The sequence below is a fragment of the Megalops cyprinoides genome, chromosome 18 (assembly GCF_013368585.1).
Source record: "Megalops cyprinoides isolate fMegCyp1 chromosome 18, fMegCyp1.pri, whole genome shotgun sequence".
Taxonomy (NCBI): Eukaryota; Metazoa; Chordata; class Actinopteri; order Elopiformes; family Megalopidae; genus Megalops; species Megalops cyprinoides.
This window is the reverse complement of record NC_050600.1, coordinates 4,489,203-4,511,516: the sequence shown is the minus strand read 5'-3', so window position 1 is coordinate 4,511,516 and position 22,314 is coordinate 4,489,203. Positions and strand designations below refer to the sequence as shown.

Here is a 22,314-nt window from a genome sequence, read left to right as displayed (position 1 = left end):
GAAAAAATGATTCAATCCATAAAACTAACCAGAAAACTATTTTTTGTTTTCTGAAATCACGACATGAGTAGGAATGTCAAAACTAATGGCAGAGTAGGACATGCATGCTTCCACTGATCAAGCTCAGCATGTGGTGAGAAAAGAGCACTCTGGAATTTAACCTCTGGGTCAACAGCCAAAGCATTACTGCTGTGCCCGTGAGCAAGGCAGTTTAGCTCAATTGTTTCTGTTTAAGTTGAGTGGTGTGATCTCCCTGGTGGCCCACTTGGTTAAGGCCCTCATCCCGAGTGCAGGCTAAGCCCTACAGCCAAATACTTTGCAAGTTTGAGGCATCATTAGCCACCAATGACAGGGAGTGTGCAGCTACGGAGCACTGCTGGCTTTGTGCCACTAGGGGGGAGCGGTGGGCCACATCAGCCTAGGTCCCCTTGTCCTGCCACTTGTTAGCACCTCTCAGGCAGTGCCTGCAAGTCACTAGAATGACATCAGTGCAGACGTGCCTATCCTTCTTTCAGCTTTTGTTCCGCTGTGGTGCACTATGGGACTTGTAGTGTGACAAACAGCTGTTGGCTGTATGCAAATGCATCAGAAGATCACGTTAGCCAGACTTTTGCAGCCTTGCGTAGGTACCGGAAGTGTTGCTGAGAGGTGAGCTTAGTGTACAATCAGCGATAAAGCATGGAAAGAGGGAAAATCTCTAGGCGAACACCAAAACAAGAGCTGTGCTATGGTATACCACTGTTATTACAATCAAATTTTAAGTCTTGTAATAAGATGTTACAAATAATTTAATAACTAAATAATTTATTTATGGTAAAAGAACTGTAATGCAACAACCTAAAAAGTTTCATAAACCAGGTATTATTAAACTTCCACTGCATTAATTTCAGAGCAAACCAGGACATTATGAAGTGGAGGTATAATAGTGGAGAAGTACACAGTACTATCAGTCTTGAGCCAGAAAGCAAAAGGATAGCTTGTTTCGGTACGGCTTTGAGACGTGCACAAGTAAAAAGACCTATGACAGGAGGGGAGTCTTGGGGAACATGGGTTCATTTTATTTCATTTTTTTCAAAAAACGTGACCACTGGAAACAGCTGCTACAAACGAGTTGTCCTTTTTTTGTTCTGATCAATAAAATGAGACAGCGGTGTACAACCTGACCACTGACCTTTGACACTGGTCCTTTGCCCTAATAAAAGCCAGATGCTCCGGTCCCTCAGTGCCGGATAACTGAGTGAGCAGGTCCAGTGGTCCCAGTGATGTATGCTTTTAACGCTCATGTATGTCCACTTACAGCCACCGTATTTATAAGCCTTCCCGGCCTACCCCTCTCCTTGCGGCGCACTTCCCTCTCTGGGGGAACCTGAGTCACTGCTCAGGGGTTCAGGTTGATTTATGAAAAGAGCCAGAGAGGGATTTAGGGGGATTTGAGGGATTTGAGGGATTTCAGGGCTGCTGTACCCCACCGATTTAGGAGCCGTGACCCATGTGTGCCGAGTGCCACTGTACCCCTTTGATTTAGGAGGGTGGTGCTGGTTGAAAGGAGAGGGGAAGGGGGCAGGCATCTGCGGCCCGGCATGTGCTCTCTCTCCGGGGCCTGACTCACGCAGCATCTGTGGGGTCTGATGGGGACCGAGGCAGTAAAACCAGATTCCTCACTGCGGCCCAATCAGCCACTGGCAGCCAGTGCAGAAAAAGCCTCATCCAAATCACAGCCGTCACAAAGCCATCATCATTTCAGATGCTATTGTGTTATGTAAATATGAGACAGTTTTTTTTTCATTCTTTTGACAGATTAAGTAATTATCGGTTGTTTTTTTTTTTTTGTCACTTATGTGTGTGTGCAGTCTGTGGAAAAAACAGCACATTAAGATGGCTAATTAAAATAAGACATAATATTGTGTTAAGAAAAGGTGAACTATTAATCTTTGCTGTTCACAGCATTTTTGTTTATTTTGGCAGGCACATCTGTTAGTTTTTTTTACAGCATCATCAGGTACATTACAGTACTTCGTCTTATCTTTTCCTTTTTGTGAATCACTGTTGAAAGACCTTCAACTGTGAACACAGCGAAAAAGCTGTTGCGCTTGTCTTTTCCCTCATGTTTTCTCGTTCTCCGTTACAGGCGTCTGACACGGGTGTCAGCATGATTTTATCCTTGGTCCTTACGACTTGGTTCAGTCCTCATGCAGACCAATTTAGTCTTACCTTTCCAAAAACGCCCGCTGAAAGATAAGGCCAAACTGCTATGTGCTAAGATTGAAAGAAGCCCTTCATTTCCTTTCAGTATGTTTAAATACATAATTCTAATGGATGCAAAAAGATTTTAAAAAGTAAAAAAAGATAGAAAAAAAGATATTTAAACATTTGAGTGCTAAAAAGATGAGCTTTGGGATACAAAACTGCTAAACAGGCATACATTGATAATACAGCGAATACAACAAATTAGGTCCCTATATAAAGTTAGCAAATACTGGTCAGAAAATGCTTACAGGTTGCGTCACAGCTGGATATGAACAGCGGTAAGCACAGTGGCCCCAAAGACCGGGGAGGTACAGACAGGATTGAACAGGAGCGCTTTGTAGGTCTGTGAAACCACTGAGGTGCTTCCATTTCCGCTGCGACACACCGGGCTCAGCTCATGCCCCGATAAAAAAGACAGCAGGAATGTATAAAACTCAAGCCTGTGATCGGCTTTCACGGGGGGGGGGTGAGCTGGCCTTTTTCCCTTTTTCTTTGATTGGTCTAGGAGACGGTGGGCACGGACCGGGGTTTGGCCCCGTTGATAGGCGCGGCGGTGCCACCGTTGGCCTGCGGTCTCTCCCGCTGCGCCGTCAGTCTCCGGCAGTGCATGTAGACGTAGAACGGGTGGATGAACGCGGTCAGGCTCAGGACCGTCAGACCCACGTTCACCTGCAGGGGGAGACACACGCGAGGAGGGAGAGGGGCTGTGAGGATGAGTCACGGCTTAAAGAGCTTTTACCTACACGCCTTTTACTCACAGTGTGTGTGTGTGTTTGTGTGTGTTAGAGGCATTACAGTACCACGCACACCCTGAGCTACAGCGAAAAACGCCTTATCCGCAGAGCACTGGCACCATTCTTTACTTTTCAGAGGAAAAGAGGAGGTACAGGAGGAAAAATGAAGACGTTCTAAAGTGCTTTAGCCACTGAGTCAGTGTAACCACAATTTGCTTTGCCCTCAATCCTAAAAAATGAGCTTTAAGATGCATTACTGTATTTTTTTATACTTAAAAAATGACGACACATGACGTCATGAGGTCAGTCCTGAAATCAACAAAAAAATGTGGCACAATAAAAAAAGATTGCACGCTGTAGCTTGAATTCACCCCTCAAATGTGAGAAGAAAAGAGCATGAGAAATTAGACTAAATCTGGGCCCTGACCCTTGCATTTTAGGGGGGCTAAATAGTAAATACCATTTATTTGCCCCTTTACTTATTAACCATTTTTTCACCAGGATGATCACCTGAGAACTCAGTTTACAACGCTGACAACCTCAGCAAGCAAGGTAGACTTAGACAGGATATGAGCAGCTAAACTACACATTCAGCAGTGTCAGGTAACATTACATTATTGGCATTTTGCAGACGCTCTTATCCAGAGCAACTTACATCGGTTACTGTGTTTTTACAATGTTATCCATTTCTACAGCTGGATATTTACTGAAGAAATTGTGGGTTAAGTACCTTGCCCAAGGGTACACCAGCAGTGCCCCAGCGGGGAATCGAACCATCAACATTTTGGTTACAAGTCCAGTTCCCTATCACTATGCTATACTGACGCCCTGGCAGCACATCACCGTTGACCGCTTCTAGCGGTCTTGTGTTTGCTTGAGCTGTGAATGGCAGCATCCATGGGGCAGCCTACACCACAGCGTGTTGAGGCGGAGACGCGTTACTCACATATAAGGGGTCCCCGTCGAGGAGGCCCTTGACCAGGGAGAAGCAGGGGTACTGCAACAGCGACACCACGGCCGACAGCGCCATCATCAGGCCGTACAGCTTCCCGAAGTGACAGGTGGGAAAACTGAGGAGAGAGCATTACATTACATTACATTACAGTCATTTAGCAGACGCTCTTCTCCAGAGCTACTTAGATCAGTTAGTGTTTTTACATGTTATCCATTTATACAGCTGGATATTTACTGAGGCAATTCTGTGTTAGGTACCTTGCCCAAGGGTACAGCAGGGGTGCCACAGTGGGGAATTGAACCAGCGGCCTCTTCATTATGAGGCCTGCTCCTTTACCACTATGCTACACTGCCACCCAGGGCTGGTACCCAGGGCTTAGGAGACATGCTGACAACATGACAGGGCTCAGAGGGTCCTGTGCATGACCCCTGCCTTCCCTCCACCTCCCACCCCTGCTCTCTGTGTCTGAATCACACACATCAGGTCTGTCGTGTGATTGAAGCATGTTCCTCGCCGCAGGCTGGGATCTAAGTCATGATGGTGAAAAAATATTTACAGTGAATTCGTTGACGGCTGCAAACTCGCGGCAGGAAAGCTGGCACGCACAGCGGCCTGGGCTGCGGCAATCTCACCACACTCCTTCCTCCTGGCATCCCGTCATCACCACCACCCACACGTCAAAGCTGAAGCCCGATAAGTCTGAAAACATTTTTCCCATAACCTACTGATTCCTTTTTTTTTTTAATGAAATTAATTACCGATACTGCAAGGAGGCACGGAGGATCAGCTCTTTTCCAGTCTCATTTTCTCCTTCCTTCTCCCTCTCTCCCTCTCATTCTCTCCCCCTTCTTTCTTACTCGTTCTCTCCCTCCCCCTCTCTCTCTCTCTCTCTCCCTCCCTCTCATAAACTTGTTGGTCTTGCTCCTCTCACTTATGTAAGAGGCTGGCCGCTGGATGCAAAACTGACAGACATAACTGCAGTGCTTTTCCCTCCCTCCCTCACTCACGCGATGCTGATGAAGGCGGCGTTGCCTCCGTAGAGGAAGGAGCGGTTGAGGACCTGCAGGGCAAAGCTGAGGTACTGGAGCGGGAGGAAGGGCGTGGAGGCGCAGATGGAGAAGAGGAGGCACTGGAGGGCGGTGAGAAACAGGGAGAGCACAGCCGAGCGCAAGTCTGCCTCCTCCTCGCTCTCTCCTGGGCCGGAGGGGAGAGAGAGGAAAAGGGGGAGGGTTACCGGGGGTGACCGCGGCAGACACGACGGCAGGCTGTCTCTCCACGGGCTCGCCGTGACGGCACGTTTGGGCGTCGGCGGCCGTCTGCCTACCTGGCCCTCTGCGCTTCCCCTTGTGCCGGTCCATGATGAGGCCGTTCCAGGGGGCACAGAGTACTCCGCACAGCTGGGTGATGGCAAAGGCGTTGGTGTAACGGCTCACTGTGGGACGGGGGGGTGGGGGTGGGGGGGGGCAGTGAGGAGGGGATTAGCAGGCTGCGTAAAGCGGAACATTCGCACACCGTTTCAACTCCTGAGACTGCTTGCTTTATCTTTGTCTTACCATAAAAAAACAACTCTTCGGCCATAACTTTCATAAACGCTTCTGTGCTACTTCAAACCCACCATCGAGCCCATGCACTGAATGCGGCTCAGGTGAGAAATGCACCACAGGATGAGAGACTTCATACATATGCAATCAGAGGATAATCATTTCCTATTCATGCAAATTCATTCACCAAACAGGAGGAGTTAATGCAGAGTAATGCATGATAATGAGATTCATCACAGGGGCAATTTTTGTGTAAGGCTGTTTCTTTGCTGCTTTTCAAAGCCAAGTGTAAATGTGCGAGAGGATGCCAGCATGAAGATTACTGTCAAAAAAAAACCTAACTGTTCATTTTTGGCTCTATTTTGCTCAACAACAATCACAGCAAATTAAAAACGGCTGACTGCACGAATATATCTTCACAGGGACTGACTGCACGAATATATCCTCACAGGGACTTCTAAGGGAGGCCTTTCTGGAGTACTTTTGCCTGCTCACGTATTGAGTTCTGTTCAGTAATGTTCACAGAAAAAAAAACCTTCTTGTTTTCTAAAGATAAATTACTCTAATGACAGGCTTATGCAAGTTAATAGACATCAAACTGAGCCAACGATAGAGTCACAATGCACAATATGAATATAAAGCATCTGCATTCTTATTCTGTGTTCATTTGAATAAAAAGATGAGAAAGGAAGATAAAAGCAAACAAAATGAGGTAACAACATCCAAAGTTGACGTCAAAGCCACACGTAAGTGGTGTTATTTTTGTTCAGGACCGGAAGTGAGTCCACGGGTTTCGGTTGTGGATATGTTTTTTGGGACTGATGTTGGGCGAGAGCTTGGAGACACTCACACCAAGTGCGCCAGCTCTCAAAAATAAACAGTGACTTCACATCTCCTGACATCAGCCTGGTGAGCCGACTGCTGTCTCCACAGCAGACATTCGCTGGCAAAAAAAAAAAAGCAAAAAAATGTTCCTCCTCTCATTTCCTATGTTTCCAGTTACGGCTGCTTTCGTCAGTACGCGTTTGTCCTGATAAACGTCTGCGGCTTTGTTGGACAGAACATGTCCTTCCTCTGCCACGCCTTTGCCGGCTCACTGGCCGTTCCTGTCGAAGACGCAGGTGTCTGAGTGAAGTGTGGCGAGGGGCGTGGTTTGCGCCTAGCGGCGTCACTGTGATGCACGTTGGTAAATGACCCACAATTGTTATCACGTGCACCCTACAGTGGTGTACGCCGGCACCGTGAGGAGGCTTAGGACTCGTACCTAGGGCCGGATCTCCGTGCGTCAGCCGCGTCAGCATGGGGTTGAGGGTGCCGATGAAGAGGTAGTGACGCAGCTGCATCACAGAGAGCCACACCAGGTGCCACAGGAAGAACCAGGACAGGACGCAGCTTCTGAAGCTGGCCACTGGGGGGGGGGGAGAGAGAGAGAGAGAGAGAGAGAGAGAGAGAGAGAGAGACAGAAACAGAGAGAGGGGAGAGAGAGACAGAGAGAGAGAAACAGAGAGAGGAGAGAGAGAGAGGGAGAGAGAGACAGAGAGAGAGACAGAAACAGAGAGAGGAGAGAGAGAGAGGGAGAGAGAGAGAGAGAGAGACAGACAGACAGAGAGAGAGACGAGAGAGAGAGAGCGTGTGAGAGAGACAGAGAGAGAGAGACAGAAACAGAGAGAGGAGAGAGAGAGAGGGAGAGAGAGATGGAGAGAGAGAGAGAGAGAGAGAGAGAGAGAGACAGACAGACAGAGAGAGAGACGAGAGAGCGTGTGAGAGAGACACAGAGCGTCTGCAGGGCAACATGATCAGTGTTCCACACCTAATTTATGGACAGGGCCCGGAGGGAGGCAAACCTCCAAATTGCAAATTCAAGCCCGCGGTGACTCAGCGACCCACCGCCAGAAGATCTGAACCCCCTCATCACCTTCACCTCCAACCCCACCCCAGCCCCCCAAGCAGGGATGCAAATATTAACAGCCCAATCCAATAGGCTGACACACCTTCCTTCCTCTCTGTGCTGTCTGGGTGGAAAGGCGCGCTCTCTGCCTCACCCTCGTTTTGCACGTGGACTTTGTTTTCTCCAGGCTCTTCGGGGCTGAAGGTCTTGCTCTGGCCGCAGCCCAGCCTGTAACAGAGGGGGGAGGGGGGCGGGTGAGCGCTGGGCACAGAGAGGGAAACCCCGGAGCCACACTCCCAAAACCCGCACCCCCCTCCTCAGGCAGCTCGTACCCGTAAGTGTACCCCTCAGGGAGGGGGTGGGGAATGTGGGTCCTGGGCATGAGCAGGAAGGTCCTGGTGAGGTGGATAACACTGCAGGCCGAGAGGAAGAGGAAAGACGCGTGCATGGAGATCCCACCTTCTGACAGCACCTGGAGAAAAAAGGTGAGAGAGCACAGAGAGAGACAGAGAGGGCTCAGTGGTACCATGCGAACTGCAGATACATTCTTCTCCACAGGGTGGTGCTGTTGTGACCGCTTTCCCCTTTATGCCACATTGGGGTACCGTGTCTCTCGGTAAGTGTGTTTTTGATTACTAGATTAGAGTTTACCTTGACGATGAGGAAGATGACGGAGGAAGAGTCGAAGGCTCCGTTGTAGAGAGTGATGATGGTGGATCGATGGGTGCCGAAGAGGTTCCCCACCTGGATCGGAGGGCAGGCGGGGGTAGGGCGTCATTAACCAAAACCACAGCGCATACAGACCAGGAGTGTTTGAGACAGAATAGCACACGGCTTTCTTATTCTGCAGTTTCTTCTGTAATGTTATTCATCACTCCCTCTCACCCCTGTCCTGGGATGAATGATTCACAGACATGCACACTGCACACTCGCTGTAATGGGAAGCCAATAAGCTCTGTGGAGTCAGGTGCATCTGTGCCATATAGGCCCGGCCTATTTCCCTTGCAGGACCATTTGCTTTTAGTATAGATTTGCCCTTGCCTTCTGTATGCCCAGCTGGTGTAAAAAGAACTCTCTCTGCCTCGGGCCGCCCCCAGCCTTGCATGTCATAACGGCCCAGCTGGGAAGCAAAGGTTTCCCACCACATCACAAGACCAACGACCGGCAGGAGCTCCATCGTTTCTCAGTGGCACCGAACAGGCAGTACACAGGGCTCCCCATAAGACGCAGTCCATACACAGACTGCACACAGCGTCCCACATTACCATCAATGCAACGTTCTGTTCAAAAACACAACGCTCCCCGAGGGCCAAGCAGGGCTTAGGAGTAAAGAACAAGGTGCCGGCATATAACAGCTCATGTGCTGCTGTTACTGGTATCATCGTCCTTATTTACCCTTATCATACGGGAGGCAGTGTAGAACAGGGCTCCTAACCAAAAGGTTGCTGGTTCGATTCCCCACTGGGGTGCTCCTGTACCTTTGGGCAAGGAACTGCCTGAGTAAATGTCAAGCTGTATACATGGGTACCATGAAAAAAAATTGTAACCTGTGTAAGTTGCTCTGGTTAAGAGCATTTGCTAAATTTGCTATAATTATATATTAGATTATTGTTATCATTATTGTTTATTTATTTAGTAAATTAAAAATAGAAATATGGAGATTGCATATGAATTTATTTTATTCATATTCATCACATTTTAGAAAAATATGAAAGTTTTCAGGCCTACGTGCATTACAGGGACTGTTGTCTTTCAATTTTCTGCTGAGAAAAGGATTTTAAAAGCTTGTTTTCAGGATAACTACCATAATCACTTTTCTGGAGAAAGTTCCACCCCTCAGCATATTTGGAATGTAAAAGGGATCCCTGTGAGCCCAGTCCTGTTATTTTTGGAATCCACTGGGAATGAGGAATGCTAGTTATAGGAGCGTGTTAATGTGTGGCCCCCTTATGTGTAAACATCCCTCATCCAACGCCCTTCAGAAAAAAATGACCACAGCTCCACACGGGACCTGAGATTTACTCACCAGCCCCGCTGGTGCAAAACATAAACCGGCCGCAAAGGCCGAGATTAAGTCACAAACTGTGAATGAAGTCTCATAACTAGCTGTGTTTCAGCGAGGAAGGCGGAGGGAGGAAAAGATCCGAAAAACTCCGAAAAATTTCCACTTCCAGCAAAGGAGGTCATGCTCCCATTCCAAAAAAAGGTTATTCAGTGGTAGGGGACAGTAGCAGTGGGTGGCCGGATTCTGTTACATCCAGCTACTGCTCAAACCCCGGCACCGAAGGCAAGGGAGGCAGTGTGCGTCTGTAGGAGGAACGCTAGCGAGGGAAAGATGTGTGAGTGTGTGTTTGGCACGCCAGAGTCAATGTTCTGTTGCGGTCTGAATTTTAGCAGCGATAAGGGGGGACAGCTGGAGGAGTGAGTGAAACCAGTCAACAACATCGCAGATGCCAGCGGAGGTCACGGCGATGTTTCAAAATGCGATTTTTTCGGAACGGGAGTGGATGCATACCTGCATGTTGGTGATGAGTAACAAAATGCCTCCCACAGCAATGAAGGAAAGAGCCGGAAAGAGCAACAGCGACGTGGCTGTGGGAGACAGAGAGGTTACTGGAGGCCAGATACAGACTGAACCCAGGCCTCTAGCATGGCAGGGTACGGCCTACACTCCAGTACAATGTCATAGTTTGGTTAAAAAAAATAACACTTTACCAGCATTTGAAAAGGCAATCAGCAAGGTACCGGTGGTGTACAACGATCTAGAAAAATAAAAAACAATGGGTAAATTAATCATCAAAGGTGCCAAACTGGTCAAATACAGGAAGCAGGAGTTGTCGTGGTGGGAGTTGATTGTCTAGCTGTTGTTCTGTACTAAAAAAAAAAACAGCCACTGTATACTTCTTTTTTTCAGACTGGTTTTTTGCTCCCTTCTTTCCTTCTCACTTCAGCCCGACTTTCCTAAAACACTGCAAACTGCCATTCCCTCCCTTTGGACACCTCTCTCCCTGCCCCTCCTCCCTCTCTGTTTTCATATCCCTCCTTCCTAAAGCAGATACAGATGTGTTTTTGCTCGGCCGCGGCCTCTCGCTCTTCCCCTCCGTGTCTCTCTCCCCCTCTCCCTCCTGGCAGACAAAACTGAGAAAGCTGACTGTGTATAGGCCAAACCGAGTTTACTGAGCGCAAAGCAGGGTTCCTGGTAATGTTTTTTATTTCTCCGTGGTCGATAATAATGTCCAGACGAAACCGGAGAATGCGATTAGTAAACTAAACTGCGACTTTATTTATTCAGATGTAAATGAATCATGAAAAATGATGATGAAGAGGAAGGAAACCTTGTCCTAATCCTAAATTGGGGTCTGTGATGCAATCTTGATGCAATCTTTTGAAAATATGGGTTTGTTTTTTTTCTGCAGTTTGTTTCCTATTCCTAGTTTGTCTTTCTTTTTTTAAAGAGCTTTTTAAGACTCAGAAAGGCCTCTCTCTCTCTCTGCTTTCTTTCTCTCTCTCAGCAAAGTGCATTTGCCCCATAAATTGTCCTTCCTTTCTTCCTTCTTCACTCTCACCCTCCATTCCTCTTGCCATCTTTGGAGAGCTGACACATTCCGGTTCCACGGCTCCGTCTCTGGATCGCTCACGCTCTCTCTCCCTCTCCCTCTCTCTCTCTCTCTCTCTCTCTCTCTCTTACCACCCAGCACCCACCCGCCAGCCGCTCCTCCGTCTCTCAGGCAACTCGGAGCTGTGTCCAATTCTCTCTGACACGCTCTCAGGCCACCCTGTACTTACAAAACCTTGCTCGCTCATTCACTCACTCCCTGTCTCACATGAAGCTAAACTCTCCCCATCCCCCCCTGCCCTGCCCTCTCCCCTCACGGCCTCTCCTCCTAATCTCACCCCGGTACGGTTACTGGGAACAGGGCAGAGAAATACACAAAGTCGAGAATGTATGGGTGTTGACGGTGGGGTAGGGTGGGGTGTGTGTGTGTGTGTGTGTGGGGGGGGGGGGGGGGGGGGGGGTCGGCGGTACAGTACAGTGAAGACATCCGTCCTGCTTTAACACCAGGGAGACAGAGCCAGAGGGAGGGTGAGAGACAGAGAGGGGGAAAGAAAAGGAAAGGCAGAGACAGAGGATACTCTGTTCTCTTTATTAACAAATGTTGTGTTTGGTTTGGCACTTACAGTTGGCTGACAGAAAGCACTTTGCCCCCGCGTCTGTAATCCTGACTAACACAGGTGTTAAACAGCATTAGGAGCTAAAATGATACCTAAATAATTGGTCAAAATGTACACACAAGTGTGACAAAAAATGCAGAATGGATGTTTTTCACTGTCACTCAGACACACTCTCTTATCTCCTCTGTTATTCTACTGCTCCAAGCGCAGCTCTCTCTCACACCTACTACTCGCTCCCACTCTTTCATTGTTTCAACATATAGCACCAAGAAAGACACTCGCAACCTGCTTTCGATCACAGTTCAGTTTTCAGCCACTGCAGAGTCCTTTTCAGTGCATCAAGTACCCCTGAGCCCTTAGTCCTTAACCTAAATGACATTGGAAACTATCCAGCTGTGTCAATGGACATGAGCATCTTTCAAACAAATACGTAATGTGATGTTGTGTCCACCCCTCTGCCTTCTCTACACTGAACTGTATGAACCCTCCCGTCTAACATACAGTCACTGCACTGAAATGTCAGTCAACCACTTTATATTAACTGTGCAGAACTCACATGCCCAGCAGTCTGGCCACTGTGGTGCCAAAGCGGTCAAAGAGGAAGCCGTTAGGAAGCGTCAGAAAGTTGTTCATGAAGGAGGCGATGGTGAACACCAGGGAGAACTGCTCGTCCTGGCCACTGCAGTCTGAGGGAGGGAGAGCACAGCCCTGAGATAACGCACGAGAGAGGAACACTACGCCCTGAACACCACAGCGCATTGACACCACACCGCCAGGTTTACGGGCGCGTCGGCCTGCGACGCACTCACCTGTGTACGCTGTGCCGTTGGGGCCGGTGGCGTTCACGCACAGGTAGCCGAAGTACCCCTCAGATTTCAGGACGAACATCAGGGAGGCCCAGCCGAAGACCGCCCCGGCGAAACACAGGCACTCCACCACCCCCGAGGAGAGGGTGAGCCATCTCCGCACCCTCGCCCCGTTCATGCACCCCAGCATCCTCGCTGCTGCAAGCCCGCCCGTCCGCAGGAGAGCCCCTGAGTCCGCCCGTCTGTGCTTCCCCGGCCTGCTGTACCCGAGCGCTCTCTTCGCCCCACGCCGCCCTGCCCTCTCGCCCCTTCCCGGTGTCTTAACGCCCGTTCCCTCGCAGGTCCTCTCGTCTCGTGTCCTGGGAAAAAAAAAAAAAAAAAAAAAAAAGGCGAGAGAGAGAAAGTGCAAAGAGAAGAAAATTGCTGAATCGGTGTGGAGCTGTGCAGCTACTGACATAATGCACTGCATTCAAGCCGCTGCGATACTTAGAAATTTGTATAACCTCACACTCCGCATGACTGGAGAAATTCAAAGAATCACCTTCCAAAGAGCGCAATACCACCAACAGAGAGAGAATAAACTATAACAATAAATTCAGCTTATTACCATTAAATTTAAGTTCTGTTCAACTATCACAAATCACCAAAAAATAATTAATTACACAATATCAAACATGCATACTATGAGAACAATGATGTGTAGCAGCCATTCATGGTAAACCAACCATAATCATACAACAGACCTGCATATCTTCAGTCTCTTCCTTGGACTCTTCCCTCCTCTTTTGCTTTCAGACTTAAATACAGCCTTTCGCTTGGAGCCTCCTCTTTTTCTACACCCTGCTCTCCCCTCCCTTTCCGGCTCTCTTTCTCACTTTCAGCTGAAACAGGAAGTTCCCATTTTGTGGCTAGAAATACAGGAACAAAATCCTAAAAATGCGGTTTTATTTGTGTAGGCACATGCCAACCCATATGTTCTAAGCAGATTCTGAGGTTGCAAAATGCGGATGCTTTTAATATATTTAGTCCTGCTTAACTTTAATAATAACAAGAAGTCCTCTAAGAACTGAAACCACTCATACACCAGGCATCAATCAAAGCAGATGAAATGGTCTCTACATTGGTTGTAGCATTTGTAAAATTGATTTATTGAAGTTGATCGAATTTGTAGACAGTGGAGCCCGATAAGCCAGGGGAGCTGGCCAAGTTCATGCTAGTATTTGTATGATATTTTGCATAGAGTTTTATACTTTCAGGTTCTGTTTTTTTCTTACAATGATCATTTCATTTATGTCTGTACTGGTGGCTCTCCAGTAAAATGCTTGAACATTTCAAAAGAGTGTTTTAGGTCTGACTGATTTCAAATTATGTAATGCACTGCTAACTGCAAAATGACATACAACATATGGTGAAAAAATATATGTTTATATAATAAATCATAAACAACATAAGCAGCACACGAGGGTTCCAAAACATGCGAATAGGCTACAATTCCACAGCGACCTTGGTAAGGCTTTCAGACAGGGTTTGTAGGATTTCTTTCCATATGCCCTGCTGCCCTTCTTTCCATATGCCCTACTATCCACCTAAACTTTAATTAAAAACAGGACGGACACACACATGCATACTTATCCATGTCATGGGCAAAATAGTTCTCTTTGCAATTTGGTTTTGAATGTTTAGTATTTTTGCCCTTTAATGCAGTCGTTGCATGCGTTCTCTGAGCTGGAGCTTCCAGAACATATGGCCAGCGAGACGCTGATGCAATCTAGCTATTATTAATAATAATCAGAGCCTCCACACTCCACATCACAAGACCCACACAGCACCAAAAATACCATGCAATTTCCACAAACCATGACTGACTGCGTCAACGGCTGCCATCACACCCCCTAGAGTTGGAGAAAGAGGAAGACAAGAGAGGCACAGCGGTGGGGTGAGAGAGACAGCCTCTTTACACCGCTGCATGAGTGTCACTCCAGTACAGCTGAGGACATATGCAGACGGCGACCGTCAAATGAGTGTGACGCAGCTGTCGAAGAGAGCTGGACGTAAAAAATCCATCAAAATATGTTTACCGCGTTCTGCCTGTCACAGTGATGTTTTCTGCCCCAGCTTTGTTGTGTTGATCCGCTGGGCGCTGTGGCGCAATATTTATCAGGTGGTCGGAGCTCAAAATGAAAATAGGGCATGAATCACCAGGGTGTCCCCCGTGGAGCTGCAAGTCAGCAGGTTTCGTCTGTTTGTAACTTTCCTTCGGTTTATCATGAGACCTCTTTACCTCATCGCATACCCTTGCCCTTCTCTCTGAAAGGCTGGAAGCAGAGCACTTCTCCTTTTTCAAATAAATATAGAACCATCTGCATCATCACAGCTCCATTCGGATGGTGACCAACCGCTTCCGTGATAGCAAGGATCGCAATATGCGGCCAGACTGGTTTACGAACCGGCGACCCTCACATCTGCATGGGATGCACCACGCAGCAAGTTCAGCCAACTGTACCGACAGACAAAGGTCAGGGATTTCCTAGAACTCACTCAAGGGATGAGATTACATTGGAGAAATTTAGCCTCACACTTTCCGGAATCATCTAATGTCTTTATGTTATCTATTACAGGAAGATCCAGCTATGGAGTTAATACAGGCATGAAAATGTTGGACGAAGATTTTATTTGATTAGATTTGGTCCGAATATACTGTTTTAAAGCTCTCATATTACTTTAAGCAGTATTCATACCCATCTGAAAAGTATAAGGGGATACTATACACAAAGATTCTTAGAGTATCCTTAAAAATGGACGAATCTAAATGTGCACTTAGAAGTGTTCTTATAACCATGCCAGAAAACAAGATGAAAACAAACATTCATGCACATGCATACCACCGTGGACCGAACGCTTCCGAGAACATGCTCCATGTTCTCTTCTAGGAACGACATGTGAGGTTCATCCGTGTACACCGAGATGATCTCTGAGTGGCTCAAGCGGTAAGGTGCTCGCTTTGACTGCAGGCCGAGCCCTGTGTCCTTAAGGTTCAAACCACCAGCTGCGTTATTTGAGGATAGTGGCCAGGACTGTGTGGGTAGGAGTGGGTAGGTCAGCCAGGGTTTCCTTGTCTCATTACCCTCAGGCACCCAACAATTCGTCAGGCCCCTGCTAGTTGCTTGGGTGATGAGAGGAGTAGCACCTATCGTTTAATGAGCCCCTGCTCCACTGTCGTGCATCGTGTGAGGCTTGTAGTGTGAAAAACGGCTACTGGCTGCATGCAAACATATTGGATCACTGCATTCGATTGGCTTCAGTGCTCCTGCACGAGACCAGAGGTGATACCGGTTAGATAAGCAAATATGCAATTGGCAATTCCAATACAAAGGAAACAAAGCACAAAAAACGGTACACTGTGATGTGGATTGCAAGTACGGGTATAGCACACTGCTCTCAATAGCCAGGGCTCTGACTTTAAACAGGAGGATGTTTCAAAGGCCATCATTCATCAAGAGATTTAAAGACAGACCATTTTACAATTTTTAGATCCAGAACTCTCACAGAAGGTGGACGGAGGATAAAACTGCTGAGATGAGATGCCAAAGATGAAGCAAAATGAATACATTATCATTATGCAGTAATGACCTGACCACAGTCCATCACAGGTAAAAAGGTGGTTAAAACCAGTTTTCCAATTTTATACTTGTTGATATCTAATATACATTAGAATGCACACCCAGACAGGGCAACACAAAAGCTCTACTGTAACTTGTATTTCATAAGTACTTTGCATTAGCAAAGCAGAAGACTTGGCTGTAATCCCTGGTACCTGTGAACAAGTAATACCACTTTTTACCATCTATGTCTCCTAGTTGTTAGGAGTGAAACAAACGATTGTTCAAAAGCATTATAAGGATTACAGCCGATGTAAAATGTTCGCACTGCTGCCTAAAGAATTGCATTAACTGTACGTATTTCCATGCCTTACTGCATTAAGTATGCATATTTCCATGACTCGTCGTTAGCTGCCAATGTGCGGCCTGTAGTTTTCACAAAACATTTCTATGATAAAGTTGGAGCGTTATTCAAATCGTTCGCTGTTCTTTTATCCTGCTCTGTCAGTGCTTTCAAGGTGTTATAAATCTCAAACTTGAGGCAGATTCCTAGACTGCTCCCGATCAGAATCACAATTTTCCGCACTTAATTACTGCTTTCAGTGCTTCGAATTTTTATGAACACGGCCCCTGAACTAAAATGCATGCAAAGTACGAAACTACACTGACATTCCACCAGACAAACTCTCAGCAGGCAAGACAGGAGCGCTAATTCATTAAAAAGTAGCCCTACAAATAATCACTACCCCTTTAATCTTCCTTATGCGAAACAACCCGGAATATGGAAAAATTGTATAAGCTCAGAAATAGTACACATGGCCACAGTTAGTGATGGCATGAGATATTAATGCTATGTATCTGTCATTCCAAAGAGGACAAAGAGGCAGGCAAAGACTTTCACAGCAGCTTATTCTCCAGCCTGAGTGGTTAGTATTTACGGTTCTGAGCGTACTTCAAATTTAAAAAGTAATCTTTATCTAACTATCTTAGTTAGATAAAGACTAAGATAGTTAGATAAGATTTAAAAGTAATCTTTATCTAATTTAATGAATGCCTGTGTTTATGATTAGACAAAAAGCTACTCTTTTTTAAACTATTCACACTTTCAAACCTGGGGAGCAAAGTTGAAGCAGTTCAATCAAGTTAATCTTTAGTTAAAGGTAGTCAGGTAACCTGACTGAAATGAGGCTCTTCAGTTACAAATTATCATTTCATAAGATGCAATATATCTTATGGTAAAACATACTTTATGAAACACACAAACACACACTTTTCTATTTCACGTTATATAGTGTTGATGTATACATATAGGCAAACTGTCAGACATTAATCATTAATTAATCAGACGACACAAGAGGGCAGCGTCGTTATTAGATCCTGCAGAACAAATTGGCCATGCCCAGATTAAGTTTAACTATGATCTCACAGACCATTAAAATGACACACGTCCTGATGCATCGTCATGTCCAAACCCACAGATTATCCAGCTACCGTAGAGTAAAATTTATGTACTCTTAAAATTACTTGTTATTTCATAATTACGCGATTATTTTAGTTTTCAATGAGACCACGGCAGCGTGGAAGAGATACTTGCCTACACTCTCATGAGATTGTCCACTTGTTTTCTGATATTTCGGAAATAGCTCCAAGCGTCAGCAAAACAAACAAATGAAACTATTTCTTGCTACATCTGTTACTGCATCTGCTGTACGAAATACAACACCTAATTTACGCACAACTTCACTATCGACAAATACATGAGAACATATCTCCCTATTAAATCCTACGCATTCAGGTCCTCAGGCTTTATTCATCAGAAGCTTGTGTTGAGCGTTAGAACATACCGTTTACAAAATGTATCAAGCTACTACATTCATCAGAAGGAAAATAAACATTCTGCGCGCAACGCCCCGCTCTGCATACGCTTGGTTGCAGCATATTGTTATTCTTGTTTTACGCAGAGGTGATCCTTACCGTGGCAGTAATGATGTCTTCTTTTCCTTCGTTTGCAAGTTTTCACCGCTGCTTTGCAGAATGAAGTAAATTAGAGGCGTAAAATATGGAAAGCGCGCCCGTGCTCTACTCTTTTGATTTTTTTCCTTCCCTCTGGGTTCGCTCGCGCTGCTCTTCTTAGGGCTAGCAGGCGCTTCCCCAAGTACACTTCAGTTTCGTGCAGTAGTTAATGGGTTTTCGACCGCGCAGCCGTGTTTAAGTACATGTTGTAAAGTGTATGCATATTATTGACATGCATTGTGTACCAAAAACATGTTTTCGTTCTTTGTGTTTGCCCAACAGAGACGGATCGACTGAATGTGATTACATCAGGGTAGCAGCCACCGTGAATAAACGGGTCTTGCTTGTCACTAAATACTAGCAGCTGTGTGATAATTTTCAGGGTTGTTGCTTCATTAGCTAAGGGTTAATGCTTCTTCAGTTACTCAACCAAGATACCAATACATCTTTGCATAATTTTCCTACTTTCCCTCTTATTGTCATGGCTTTAGCAAACGTCAGCATACTTACAGTAATTAACAATAGTCTAGCTACAATGAGAGTAACGTTATTAATTTCAGCCAACAGTCTAAATTTAATATAATGGGGACAATCTCACTCGTCACACAACGTATTCTTCTTTCACGTCTAGCAAAGTTTAAGTAGCTAGCTAGCTACTTAAACTGGGACACTGATGCTGTACATTTGGGCAAGGTACCCACAGTTGCCTCAGTAAATATCCAGCCGTATAGTGGATAACACTGTAAAAAAAATGTAAATGATGTAAATGGTCTGGGTAAGAGCGTCTTCTAAATGCCAATAGCGTAATGTAATGTGATATGCGTATTCACTGATCTTACCGTCAGTGAACAGCTGGGACGACCCAGCACACTCTACGCTATTCTTAATATAAATATCAGAAAAGACAGTGGACATTTTACATGGATTATATGAAGACGTGGTTACACATAGGCTTATGTTATTGCGATTATCACTGAACAGTATTCTTCGTGTGGGTTAATATGAGTTAATACCTGTTGTACAATGAGGATATGACGACTATGACATGATAAAACGTCAAAACTTTCCTCTGTATAGTCTGCGATCTTCAAGACAGAACACACGAAAGCCATTTCCCCGCACAACGAAACACGAACTAACTCAGCTGGCAATGAAATACGCCTATCCTGGCGGTATTGTATCACAGCGCACTCTTCTGGTGTTCTCCCGCGTTTTACGTGGCACACGGTTGATTGCATTGCATGTCATTGGGTACTCCTGCCAAAGTATGAAACATGACTGGGTTTCTTTTATCATCTATACAGTTATGTATGTTTTCTTAAGTCTGGTGTCTAGACGCAACATCTATGTGTAACAATTGAGTTTTCAGCTGCTACATATGTTACTTAGATTCTTATTGAAACTCATCAGTTCAGGGGACATGTATGGATACATATAAAGGATAATTACATCAGTGTATGTCAGAATTTATTAATCATTGTATCAGAAACATAACTTTTCTAAATATCATCATAAAAACAAGTTACAGTCTGCATAACTCGCATGTCAGGTCAGTTTAGTGGAATTCTACAGGTGGATGCAGTTGTTGTATGCCTGGGTTCTGCAATGTACATTTCTCTGACATATATGCTGCCTTTTTCATGATCAGATCAGCAACATCTCGTATTTGGGCAATCCTGTTGATGCTTTTATTGATACTTTTGCTGCCTCACAGTGAGTTTACCCCCAGTGGCAAAGCTTGCACTGTCTGTTGAGTGGAATGGAAAATGATTGGCTGGTAATAAATTCCCTTACCAGGACAGATGAAGGCTTCCCAGGGAGAGAGACTGAGAGAGGAGACTACAGGGAGATAGAGAAGAAGGTGTCGTCATATTTATAGCAACAGAAAAGGAGAGAATTGGACGGGGGAGGGGTGAGATAAAGACAGAGAGGGAAAGAAGAGGAAGAAAGATAGCGGTTTATTTTTAAAGACATCTGTTTTGTGTTGAATGAAAAGATGCAAAGTCCAACGGATGAGGAGACAGAGCAGAGGGGGGGAATATATATAGGCACAGCGGCTGGCAGGACAGTGCGGGACATTAACACTACAGCGAGAGAGAGAGGCCAGAGTGTGAATTCAGTTGTACTGACTCACTGGACACCACAGTTCATTTACACTGTATTGTGAGCCAGCGAATAGTGAGGGGACAGAAGTGTTAACACAAAACAACTTTACCGACTGGACACTGCAGTATATTAACACCGCACTGAGAGAGACAAGGGCAAAGACACCACATTTAAATATAGAATAGGTAAGGACCCTGTTTTTATTGCTGCTCGAGGCCAAATGGAAATGTTGTGTATCGTTAGCGTCCTGCAGCGAGGTCTGTTTGTGTGTGTCGGTCTGCGACTTAGCAGTGCCTGTGTAAACGTGTCATCTAACCGACTGTGAGTTTCAGTTTTTAACTGCTGTTTCTCTGTTGTTCTATGAATTGGAAGTCTATGCTAGTGTGATCTTTCAGTTCAGCAGCTTTTATTGATGTCAGAAAGTTAACTTGAACAATTAGTTGTCCACACGGTGCCGTCCTTGTGAGGTGTATTCAGTGTCTATCGGAGAGTGCTCTGAACTACACGCTCAAAAGTGCACCTGAGCTCAACAGCACAAGATGGAACACAGAAGTGGCAGCATTAAAACCCCTGCCAGGTGAAAAAATATAGTTGAAGTGTCATTAGCTTGAGTTTTTTTTTTTTTTTTGAGCAACAATAAGATGTTTTGACACCACAAAGAGGGGAAGAAAACAGGACTGAAAGAGAAGATTTTGTGAGAGCCAAGACGGCAAGGTGGAAAAACCTGAGGGAATATACCAGTGCATTCATGTGTAAGAAATCTCAGCAGCCTGGTTATGGTTTGCATTTCTTAACGTCAAAGTAAAGCTGGGGGCAGATACATTGCTGTATATCAGGGATATATGTATATCAGGGATATATGTCCAATGTCGCTCAATAGTTCTTGGAAGACGCAGCTGTTGAGTTGTTTGCCCGGGTCTCTGTCATAGGGGCTATTTCTAGACTCTGCGTTGTTCTAAAGGTCAGATGGAGTGGCCTGGAGCCCATGCAGAGAAGGACAGAGTAGGGGGCTGGGGCAGCCCAACTCATTTACCAACTCTACAGTACATTAACACTGTACTGAGCGAGAAGGGTTAATACTCTACAGTATGAATGCAGGCAGTGACCGGCCACTACAGTACATTAATGTTGCAGTGAGAGAGAGGGTTTTGAAAGTAGTTCAGTATAAAATAGAGTGAATAGCTGGATATCACAATGCATTAATACTGCATGGAGGGAAAAGGGGTTAGATGCAGAACAATACAAAAAAAGTGACTACTACACTGAAACACATTGACAGCACACACACAGAGGGTACAGAACAATAAGACTCAGCAATTACGTTTTAGGGTTTGTAGAGGCAAGAATAATTTTGAGATTTGAAATTAAAATTCAGATACAGACCTGGACTGGTTTGACCTCAGCCTCTTTGGGAGAAGAACCTAGAGACACAGGAAATCCAGAGAAATATGAGTGATGTCTCACCACAGAAAGATCCGGCACTCACCCTAGTATCTTAAGGGAAAATGCTACACTCACCCTAGGATGAGCGCAGTATGCTCCTCCTTAATGTGACATAGGTTTCTTTAATCCTAGCATCCATCTATTCAAAAAGAATATATATCCATCTATTCAAAAAGAATATATATCCATCTATTCAAAAAGAGATTGAGTGCATCTTTTCTATCAGTTCACCTCAGAAAGAGTAATCTGCGATCATCTCACCTATCTATCAGATGAATTAAAACAAGAATCAGGTCTATGACAGTATTCAGGCATACAGCAAAGTGAGCACTCAACCACAAGCTAAGAGATACATTGTCTGCAAATGGTAATGCTGTAGCTGGAAACCATGGCTTGTCCAAGCTCCTGGTTCAATGCATGCAAGAAGCAGGCCTGATAGTTCAGTACACAGCAATAAAAAAAAGTTTGTAAAGCTACCTTTTAATTCCCAGCTGGAGGAGCCTGTGCTTGCACCTGTTCTGTGACCCTCTTAAAGAGGAATGGTATTCCCCCCAACCCCCCACTCCACCCACCACTCTCTGTGGGCCAGTCCACATGGCACTCACGTCATAGCCCAGGCTGTGTGTCACTCGGAGCTGACCGCTTCTAAGGGACGCGGCCTGTGTCACGCTGAAACCGGTTCAGAGAAGTAGTGCAGTACAAATAGTGCAACCTCAGCAGAGAATTAGGGCAATACATCATGGCTCTGTCCAGGACTTTAGGACAGGCACAGAACTCAGTGTCACTCTGTGTGAATGGGAATAAGAAGG

General features: G+C 45.7%; 1 protein-coding gene across 3 annotated transcripts; it reads right to left on the bottom strand.

The window, feature by feature from the left end:
* Positions 1-1,850: 1,850 nt before the first annotated feature.
* Positions 1,851-18,222, bottom strand: LOC118792965 (solute carrier family 43 member 3-like). 3 transcript variants are annotated; one of them, XM_036550874.1, is made up of 15 exons: positions 17,918-18,222; positions 14,201-14,236; positions 13,088-13,252; positions 12,348-12,703; positions 12,095-12,224; positions 10,081-10,127; positions 9,881-9,957; positions 8,017-8,109; positions 7,698-7,837; positions 7,469-7,593; positions 6,742-6,885; positions 5,261-5,368; positions 4,944-5,130; positions 3,928-4,051; positions 1,851-2,916 (listed from the first exon to the last, which is right to left on the bottom strand). In XM_036550874.1, the coding sequence occupies exons 4-15, from the start codon at positions 12,532-12,534 to the stop codon at positions 2,749-2,751; spliced, it is 1,530 nt and encodes a 509-aa protein (XP_036406767.1). In that variant the 5' UTR covers positions 12,535-12,703; positions 13,088-13,252; positions 14,201-14,236; positions 17,918-18,222; the 3' UTR covers positions 1,851-2,748. The 3 variants fall into 3 exon arrangements, with proteins under 3 accessions (XP_036406767.1, XP_036406769.1, XP_036406768.1); XM_036550876.1 differs by having other exon boundaries at positions 7,520-7,593; XM_036550875.1 differs by lacking the exons at positions 13,088-13,252; positions 14,201-14,236.
* Between the last annotated feature and the right edge of the window lie 4,092 nt (positions 18,223-22,314).

Excerpts from the sequence above, each read along its gene's own strand:
- LOC118792965 (XM_036550874.1), bottom strand. The coding sequence starts at position 12,534 with ATGCTGGGGTGCATGAACGGGGCGAGGGTGCGGAGATGGCTCACCCTC. Across the intron at positions 7,838-8,016 it reads TCATCTTCCTCATCGTCAAG|GTGCTGTCAGAAGGTGGGAT; the intron begins GTAAACTCTAAT and ends TTTTTTCTCCAG. Across the intron at positions 7,594-7,697 it reads CCTGAGGGGTACACTTACGG|GCTGGGCTGCGGCCAGAGCA; the intron begins GTACGAGCTGCC and ends CCTCTGTTACAG.